Raw genomic sequence first — 10,614 nt, 5'->3', positions numbered from 1 at the left:
GACGACTTCTTTGAAAGTCGTCGTAAAGCAGGACAAGTGCGGGAATCAAAGTCCCCGCACAGTGCTCCGACGTTCTGTGTCAAAAAGCCACAGGGCGGATGGCGCATCGTTCATGCCTACAACAAGCTGAACGATGCGACGGTACCGGCGCAGACGCCGATACCACGAAAAGATGTTATCATCGATTCGATGGCCGGGAGCACCGTTTACAGTGCTCTCGACTTGCGAGATGGATTTTATCAAATCCTAATGCGTGAGAGCGATATCCCTCTCACGGCAGTGAGCACGCCAAGCGGCATGCTCTGGGAATGGCTAGTGATGCCACAGGGGCTTAAGAATGCCCCTGCGACTTTCAACAGGTGCGTGACGCACTTGTTGCGCTCGGTGCGCGACTTCGCACCGAGCTACTTCGATGATGTATTCATCCACAGCCGGGCTGTGGACGGGAAGACCGACGTAGAGATGCACAGGGTGCATCTCCGGCAGCTACTTGAGCTTATGCGAAAGCATAAGCTCTACGCGAACCTGAAGAAGTGTATCTTCGGGGCGAGCGAGATACCCGTCCTCGGGTGTCTCGTAGGGAAGTATGGTGTTCGCCCTGACCCGGAAAAGGTCAGAGTGATCAATGAATGGCCAACACCTTCAAGTGTCAAGGAACTGAGGCAGTTCCTTGGTTTGGCCACGTACTTGTGCAAGTACGTGGAAGACTATGCGGGCAAGATTCGCCCGCTGTCACAACTTCTTAAGAAAGAAGCTGTGTGGAATTGGACACCGGATTGCCAAAAGGCATTCGATGCAGTCAAGCGGGGCTTGACTGAGGCGCCGATCTTGGCAGTGGCTGACCAAGATCGCCCATTTCACGTAGTGTGTGACGCATCCGATTTCGCGATCGGATGCGCGTTGATGCAGCACGATCACGAGGGCCGTGATCGTGTCGTCTACTACCAATCGCGTCAGCTGAAACCAGCTGAGCGCAACTATCCGGTGCATGACAAGGAACTCCTTGCCATGAAGTATGCACTCGCCAAGTTCCGAGTGTACTTGCTTGGGAGTAGACCATTTGTGGTCTACACCGACCATGCTTCACTGCGCACCGCAGTGAAGTCGCCACACATTTCACAAAGAATGGCGAGATGGCTCTCATTCTTTGCGGAGTATAACTTCCGGGTCGAATACAAACCCGGAAGATTGAACGTGGTGGCCGACGCGTTATCACGTCGGCCGGACTATGCAGAAGCTGTTGACGTCAATGCCATTGACGCCATGCGATCGAGCAAACCCACATCATCTCTGTTGGATGATGTGAAGGCCGCGTACGCGCACAATGCGGACGCGAAGCCCTTGTTGGCCTATGGCACAACACCTTCTGACAAGGCTCGTCAGAAGTTGCCCAAACACCTTCGCGCGCGTGCACACCGTTTTCGTGTGCACGACGGACTGCTACTCTACAACGCAGTCGACGACAACGCGGATCGCGTTGTCGTGCCAAATGACCATGACCTGCGACTCAGGATCATGTACGAGTATCATGATGCCCCGACTGCGGGACATCTCGGACGTGAGAAGACTTACGTCCTTCTCACGCGCGACTTCTACTGGCACCACCAGTATAAGTGGGTGCGCAAGTACATCCGTGCTTGCGAGGTATGCCAACGCGTAAAGCCTGCGCCATTCGCGCAGGCTCCGTTGCAATCACTACCGACTCCGTCGGAGTGTTGGAAGTCCATGTCTTTGGACTTCATCTTTGGTCTTCCCCCGGATAGCGGAGGGAACACCGGTGTTGTGGTCTTTGTAGACCGTTTCAGCAAGATGGTACATCTTGCTGCGGTGCCAGCAGAGGTGACCGCGAAGCAGACGGCCCGTCTGCTCGTCGACATGGTGTTCAAACACCATGGCATGCCGTCCGACATCGTGTCGGACAGAGACCCGCGCTTCACAGCGCACCTGTGGCAAGAAGTGTTTACACTTCTTGGGAGCCAGCTTTCCATGTCGACTGCGGATCATCCGCAGACGGACGGTCAAACCGAGCGCGTGAACCGCGTGCTCGTCGACATTCTGAAGAGCTACGCTCACTCGTTCCAATACTGGAGCGAGTGCTTATCGATGGCAGAGTTTGCCATCAATAACTCAGTGCATGCCTCGACCAGGCATACACCGTTCTACGTGAATGCCATGCGGCATCCACGTCTACCGAGTTTACTCGGAGTGATGGCTCCCACTTTAAGTGGGGGAGGATCTACGACTGCAATACAGCAGCCGCAGAAAACCGCTGACACTTGCACAGTGTCAGCTGCAACAATGGACAAACCACATGAGTCTGCGCAGGGCGCAGACTCCCCCAACAATATGGCCAACGACCACGGGTCTGCGCAGGGCGCAGACACCGCAAAGAACCACGCAGAGGCCGGGCCTCTAGCGGAGAGCGAGCTGAATGACTTCAGCTCGGATGCAATCAGTTTCATCACCAAAAGACAAGCCGTGATTCGGTTTGTCCAAGACACTATAGCAGCTTCTGTTGATCAACAGAAGCTGAACGCAGACAATGCGGGCAGAGGCAACACAAATGAATTCAAAGTTGGTTCATTAGTTTTGTTAGCTACACAAAACCTGCCTAGACATGCAGTTTCGGATTTCGGAGCAAGCAAGCTTGCTCCGCGCTTCATCGGGCCGTTCACTGTGTTGGCACGGCACGGCAACGCATACACGCTAGACATACCGTCTAGCATGCGCCTCCATCCGACCTTTTACGTCGGACGGCTGAAGCCATACCGGCAGCACGAGCCATCTAGCTCGGCTGACCCGAAGCCTCGGCAAGAGCCGAGGCAGAAGCGGAGGACTTGGCCTCGGCGACGAGCAACCTCTCCTCCAGCGCGCGGACGCGCTGGAGCAACCCCTTCATCTGGGTCCCCAGCTCGACCTGGATGTTCGAGGCGGTCTGCGAGACCGGCGCGACTTGGGCCTTCTGGTTCGCCAGCTCCTGTTTCAGGGCGGCGAACTCAGCGCCCTGCAGACGCTCCACGACGGTTACCCGGTCGTGGAGAGGCGCATACTGATCAGCCCGGGGCTGATCATACCCGGGGCGTGTTCCCACCCCCGCCACCGCCGATCCGTGACGCCCGCGGCTCAACCCGCTGGATTGTTGAGCGGATTGTTGACCATAGTATCCCGAATACGAACCCTCAAGGGGCTCGTTTTCGTATTCGTTGGAGAGGATTTCCTCCCCATCGAGATACATGGGAGCCGCGGAACGTCTTGCTGGAGGACGTTCCGGAAATGGTGAGGGCGTACGAAGAGCAGTACGCGCTGGCGCAGCGGAAGTAACACGAGCGCTGCGATCATCGCTAGCGCCCGAACCCTCACGTGCTAAGAACTTAGCACGGAGCTCTTTGAGACTCTCGGGCACACGGAACGACGTGTACCCGGTCAGGTCGCGGTCGCTCAAGCGGACCGCGCCTGGAAAGCACTTCGTGCACTGAAAGCCCTCGGGCACAGCGCACGGCACATTTGCCTCCTCAGCAGCAACATGAAGTTGCTCCAGCTTTCCACGCTTCGAGTACGTCTCGAAGCGATCACGCGCTTGCTTAATCCGATCACGGTAAGCACTCGGCCTCTTGTTGAAGTTCTCAACAAAGGCGTTCCAGCTTTGACAAAGTGCCTGCCATTCGGGCACTGTGCTGCGAGAAGAGGTCTTCTTGCTTTGAAACCATCGGAGTTCATGAAAGAGTCCGATGTAGTAATCGCGCCTTTGATGCGTTTCCGCATCAAAGTGCAGCTCGGCAGTCACAGCGTCATCTTTGATGGCGCTGCATACGTACAGCGGCACCTCATTCGGAGGTACCGAGTTCCCAAATCGGTCCGCGATCTCGGACGCGGACGGCATCCATGGATCGCGCGCTGCAGGCGCAGCGCGCGGAGAGCCTTGAGCTTTAACATCACGCGCTGCAGCAGCAGCGCGCGGAGTACTGAGAGCCCCAGCTGAAGCGAGTGGGGTATCACTCTCAGTAAGCGAACGCTTCGAACTCGAAGCGTCCGATTCGTCCCCTTCACGCGGGCGAACATTCTTGGCGTGAGGGTCGAGCGATTCGCTCGACACTGAGTCTTTACGCTTTGAGGGCGAGTCCTCCTCGCCCTCCATGTCTTCATCGTCGTCGTCGAAGTCGACGACGTCACCGTACTTCGCCTTCTGGCGTTCGAAGTAGTCGTCGATGGAGAGATGACTCCCCATCGACTTTGCGGACTTCTTCTGAGGCGCGCTCATCGTTGAGTGAGCGCGGATTTCTTCTCCAAACGCGGAGAATTGACGAATGGTCAATTCCAAAGATTGACGTGCGGAGACCCCGCGCGTCTAACCTTAAGGGGGGGATGGTGTAACGGGGTTACACGTACAAGTGGCTGCAAGCCACTTGTGAATTTAACAGATAGGTTATCTGTTAAACGTTTTGGATACTTCCTCACATTGGTGTAAGACACACCGATGGATACATTGAAGTGGACCACCACAGTGAGTGGTCCACACATACCCAAAAGATCCTATTGGTAGAAAGCAGCATCTTTCTACCAATCAGAGACATGCATATTAGCGGGGCTCTGACAGCCAGCCGCTGTCAACCCTTTCATAGATGATAAACAGTTTTTAGCGGATTTTAGAGGAAGATCAATTTACAAGCAATACAGTTCTCAATTTACCTTAAACTAGCTACTTGGAGTCTTGTCTAAGTTAACTTATATTTGTGTATTCAAATATAATTAAGCTAAGTAATTACTAAGTACTTACGCTTCCTCATACACGTTGCGCAACGTGTAAGCTAAAGTAGTGAGTCAAGTTAGACCCACTACAGAGCTCCTCTTTGAATACTTCGTACGTGCTGAAGCACGTAGGATCGGAGAGTCGGCGCCCATACGCCCAACTCCTTGCGCGTCCGCCAAGGCAGGACATGGCGAACGCGACCTTCGACAGCGGGTCGACGATGCGTCGAGCCGCTATGGCTGTGTCGAGCTCGACAAGCCATCGGAGGAGAGGCTCGCCCTCTCTTCCCACGTAATTGCTCACGCTCAATTTCAATGATTGAGCACGCGGTGTCGTCCCTGACGACGCCGTCACTGAGGAAGCAGCGTCACGCTGCTCCTTCATGATGAACCCCAGAGCAACACCATGTTGCTCCGTCGGCGATAGCGTACGCAGCATTGTAGCTATCGCCGCTTCTCCAATGACTGTTGACAGTCGTTGGAGGGCCTCCCACTCTGGGTCAGACAGGTGGGGGCAGTCAGCGCGTGCAACATGCGTTGCAGGCGTGTTGGAGCTCTCCATGGGCACCTCCGTGCTCATGTGGTTCTCGGCTCCGCGTTCGTACACCGCGTACGAACGTCAAGCAGTCGGTCGTTGGACGGACTACAAAGTGCTACCAGGTGTAGTGGGTCTAACTTGACTCACTACTTTTGCTTACACGTTGCGCAACGTGTATGAGGAAGCGTAAGTACTTAGTAATTACTTAGGTTAATTATATTTGAATACACAAATATAAGTTAAGTAAGATAGGATTCCAAGTGACTTAGATTAGGTAAAATGAGAACTGTATTGTTTGTAAATTGATCTTCCTCCTAAATCTGCTAAAAACTGTTTATCATCTATGAAAGGGTTGGCAGCGGCTGGCTGTCAGAGCCCCGCTAATATGCATGTCTCTGATTGGTAGAAAGATGCTGCTTTCTACCAATAGGATTCTTGGGTATGTGTGGACCACTCACTGTGGTGGTCCACTTCAATGTATCCATTGGTGTGTCATACACCAATGTGAGGAAGTATCCAAAACTTTTAACAGATAACCTATCTGTTAAATCCACAAGTGGCTTGCAGCCACTTGTACGTGTAACCCCGTTACACCTAATCTAAGTCACTTGGAGTCTTATCTGATTTAAATTATATTTGTGTATTCAAATATAATTAACCTAAGTAATTACTAAGTACTTACGCTTCCTCATACACGTTGCGCAACGTGTAAGCAAAAGTAGTGTGTCAAGTTATACCCACTACACATTTTGCGATACAACGCGCGAAATACAAGACGTGCGCTGGATAGGGATGAACCCGGACCTTCAACCACGTTCGACCTATTCAAACGTCGGACCTTCAACCACGCTCGACCTACCAGCACGTTGGACCTTCAAGCACGTCCTACAGGACCTTCAAACACGCCGGACCTTGAAGAACGCCCGACATTCAAGCACGCTGGACCTTCAAGCACCGAGCGCGATCGCGTAGTAGTGGAGCGAGCTGGCACAGCGAGCGTAACCGTCTGGGACTTACCACACACACACCGCCGCGAAGCGGCGGCGATCGACCAGCCTTCGTCGGATGTGTTTTTTTCTGTTCGACCACCTGCTGCTGTTGAAGCGCGGCGGTGAGTCGGTGTTTGTTGGTGAGCTGGGTGAGAAGTGCCACAAGTTGGTGGACTACCTCGAGGCGATTCCCGGTACACCGCCGTGTCCGAAGGACCAGAACCCTGCGTCATGGATGTTGGAAGTGATTGGCGCCGGTGTGAGTAGCACGTCGTCAAGCACGACGGACTTCGTGAAGTGTTTCCAGGAGAGCGAGGAGAAGCGCATTTTGGACGTGCAGTTGGATCGACCTGGAGTGACTCAACCGAGCCCGGATCTGCCTGAGATGATATTCGAGAAGAAGCGCGCAGCAAACTCGTACACTCCGATGCGGTTCCTGGTGAAGCGTTTCAACGACCGCTACTGGCGTACACCGACGTACAACATCACCCGATTCGCGATCGCACTCGGTCTGGGAATCTTGTTCGCTATCATTTTTGTGAACAAATCTTACGAGACCTACCAGGAGACCAAACCGGTATCGCCATGGTGTTCTTGACGTTGATGTTCAATGGTGTGATTTCGTTCACAGGCACACTCCCCATTTCATTTGCCGAGCGTGGGGCGTACTACCGGGAGCGCGCATCGCAGACTTACAATTGTTTATGGTACTTCGTCGGGTCGACGGTGGCTGAGATCCCTTACGTGTTCTCCAGCACCGCGCTGTTCACGATCATCGTCTACCCGTCGGTCGGATTCAGAGATGTGGCCTCGGGTTTCATGTTCTGGATCGCGAATTCGCTCTTCGTGCTTATGCAAGCATATCTGGGTCAACTTTTCATTTACGCGATGCCGACGGTGGAGGTGGTTGCGATTGTGGACATGCTGTACAGCTCGATCTGCTTGATCTTCGCGGTTTTCAATCATCCGGCTGCCAACGTTCCTCGCGGTTTCCACTGGCTGTACCTGATCACACCGCAGAAATACTCGATGGGTGTTCATTGCAGTGCATCGCATCTTAGCACTGATGGTGTTGCGATTTATCAACCACCAGAAGAGAGGAGAGGGAAAGATACATGCAAGTTTTGATACTCGGTAATCTACCAAAGGAAGATTGGCAGCTGCAATTCTCCGTAGAACTTGATCCCATGAGCATTTACGTATAGCGTGTTTCCAGTTGCCTCACAGGACCCGCACGCTAGCTGTATCGTTGGTGGCAAACTCACTCTTTACGAGACTATCGAGTCACAAGAAACGACATCCGGTCTTTCAGAACATCATTTTCGCGCTCGTAAGTGCAATGGTGACTGCAAATGGCCGACATTCCATGGGGGTTTATCGAACTGATTTAAGTCAGAGCACTATGTCCAGGTGGCCCATGTAGGCATTCAAGGTAGTACACCAAGTACGTACCGCAGCGAAGGTGGAATTGCGCATCGAACGATGAACTCGAATTCATTCCTCAAATTGCATTCGACTGGACTGTATACAGCCACAACCGCAACCGACCCAACCAACCATGATGACAGCAGCACAAATCTCCATCTGTGCTTTTTCAGCACTCACACTCACACCAAAATTCGTCACCGCTCGCCCGATGCACACTACCAGCGCTATTTCTCCATCGACGTCGTGTACTCCATCATGACGAAGGGGGAGTTCGCCGCTAAAATCATGAACTCGTTCGCAAAGGGTAACACCACAACTCGCGGCGTCCCAAGCGATGAAAACAAGGCTAACCCGGTGACTGCCACGTCGGCGGCGTCGGCGACACGTAAACCGTATCAAGTCTCCTCGACGGGGTATCCTCAGAAGCATTCGGTCGCACGAAGGACCACCGCCCTCGCCCATGCATCCAACGAGGCAGCAACCGCCGGCACGGTCGACTGGACCAAGTCGGCGTGCATGTCGCCCATCCAGAACCAGGGCCAGTGCGGAGACTGCTGGGCTTTCGCATCAGCCGCAGCCATCGAGTCGGCGCAGTCCATCGCCGGCGGCCGAAGGTCATTGCACAAGTACTCGGAGCAGCAGCTCGTGAGCTGCAACAAGCAGAACCGCGGTTGCAACAGCGGCGCGCCGCAGTACGCCTTCGATTACATCCTCAAGAACGGCGTCTGCAGTGAGGCCGCGTTCCCGTACGCGTCGGGGCAGGGCCGCATCCCGTCGTGCGGCAGGTGCACCAGGACCCAGCCGGGCATCAAGGGCTACACCGTGCTGAACGTGGGGGACGAGGCCGGTCTCATCAAGGCCATCAACCAGCGACCGACGGTCGTGACGGTGGCCGCCGGCAATGTAGCGTGGAAGCAGTACACAGGTGGCGTGCTGTCGGGCTGCGACACCAGCGCGCTGGACCACCTCGTGGTGGCGGTGGGCTACGACCAGTGATCCCGATAATGCAATGCATGGATTAATCCTTAGCTGCGGCAGCAAAAAATGAATTATTGCATTAATTGGCATTACTGCGGCGCACATCGTCTACTACCTGGACGTCCCACAGCTCCTTGTTATAAACCAAGCACATTACTTTTTCGAGCGTTTCCGGCTCCATCCTCTTCCTCAGGTCAGTGTAGACGAGTTTCACGGACGAGAAAAAGCGTTCGCACTCGTTGGACGTTGGTGGGATGTAAGCTACACCCTCGTACGCCGCACGTTTGGCCACCTTGCGCCGCTTAATGCCCTTAGAAAAGAGTAGAGTACAGACTTGCTTGTTACTGAGAGCCATGGTTGAGCGAGGACGCGGTGTTGGGTGAGGGGACTGGGGAAAGTTGGAGTCTGGAAATGCAAGGCTACCACAAGAAGGAGAAAAACAAACGAATGGCTCTCACCGAGCTGAGACGGTTGGCTGTAAACTCAGCAACTACACTTAAAAAACAAGAAAATGTGATTGTAGTCCAAAATGAATTGGGTGTGTTCAAATTAATTACTAAATATTAAAATTGGAATGCATTTTAATGGGTATTATTCGTTCGGGTTCACTGGCTACGACGCCACGAGTCTCAAGATCCGTAACTCGTGGGGCGCCAACTGGGGCGAGCGCGGCCACATCCGCCTCAAGCGCCGGTCGTCGGGCTCGGGCACCTGCAGCGTCCTGCTCCAAATGGTGCCGCTCGAGGTCTAGATCGGTAGCGTAGTGCAGTGCAGTAGGTATTGATCAGAGGTCGAAAAAAAAATAGTGCAATACAATAAATAATCAGTTTTTTCAATATAAACTTTTATTACTGGACTACACTGACCTCAATACAATATCAAATTGACCCAATTATTGGCAATAAATTTGTAAAAAGTGCCCCCACTGGCAAATACCGAAAGTCTAGCCAATAAACCTCCAGTCTATAGGCCAGGGTCACTATCACCACTGGCGCAGCACTGTGTGCGCCCTGGCTGCCGGGCTATAGGCTGCTACACATTGCTTCTTCGAGTGTGATCCCGCCCAGGTGTTGTGGCAGAACCATGGGCTCCAGATTTTCGATGCTTCCTGGGGTGAAAGCTGCTGATCTTCCCGTCCGACCGCGATCTCTATGACAAATGGCGCCATCTTCGTGAGATCCTTCTATGGCGCATCCACACAGCCATGCGTATCCGGAACGATATCTAGTTCCACGGTGAGCGTGCATTCACCGTTTGAGCTGCTCGTTTCAGCTACACTACCAGCACCTCTATCGCCGATCAACCGAGTTTGATCTTGGTTCCCTGAACCTGTTGATGACGACGTTCAACTCCCAGCTAGCACCAATAGATTGAGCCTCCTCTCTTGAAAATTGCGATCTCAACTGCTGTATCCCTCTGTAAAGTGCTATTAGTTGTACCATTTCTGTACCAATACAATATAAATTGCGGCAATTTTTATTATTGCTTAGCTTGAAATTGCAGTTTTTATTAGTGGCAGACGGTGGACCCAATTCAATATCATACTGTATTGGCGGACCTCTGGTATTGATAGTCTAGTGCGGATGGGTGGCGCTCAGCCAAAACGAATGCAAAGTCTCCCTTGATACACACCAACAGTACGTCTAGTTGCAGTTGAAGCGAGTGCGCGTCACGATGGTCCGACCATAGCCTGGATTCTGTCGACTAGCGGGTGGGTGCACTTCTGACTCGAAAGAGTTCAGCTTCATGCCATTGTCGTCGTCGCTCCTGCTGCCTTCTCTCGTGGTGTTGCCATCGCACGCCCCAAAGGAGGCTTACGACGATGGGATAGTCGCGGGGAGAGCCCATTTGCGCCTTTGTGCTCGTATGCAACAGCACATATGGAGACACTCTTGCCTTCATACGGTGTGTCTGTGTCTGTGTGATCTGGGGGCT

At 53.3% G+C, this 10,614-nt stretch overlaps 1 protein-coding gene across 1 annotated transcript; it reads left to right on the top strand.

Annotated features, from left to right (window-relative positions):
* Positions 1-6,349: 6,349 nt before the first annotated feature.
* Positions 6,350-8,697, top strand: IUM83_19715 (ABC transporter; the record flags this gene model as incomplete). Its single annotated transcript, XM_067944777.1, has 3 exons — positions 6,350-6,782; positions 6,905-7,274; positions 7,872-8,697. The coding sequence occupies 3 exons, from the start codon at positions 6,350-6,352 to the stop codon at positions 8,695-8,697; spliced, it is 1,629 nt and encodes a 542-aa protein (XP_067786722.1).
* Between the last annotated feature and the right edge of the window lie 1,917 nt (positions 8,698-10,614).

This window comes from Phytophthora cinnamomi (genome assembly GCF_018691715.1).
Source record: "Phytophthora cinnamomi strain GKB4 chromosome Unknown Contig66, whole genome shotgun sequence".
Taxonomy (NCBI): domain Eukaryota; phylum Oomycota; class Peronosporomycetes; order Peronosporales; family Peronosporaceae; genus Phytophthora; species Phytophthora cinnamomi.
This window is presented reverse-complemented; position numbering and strand designations above follow the sequence as displayed.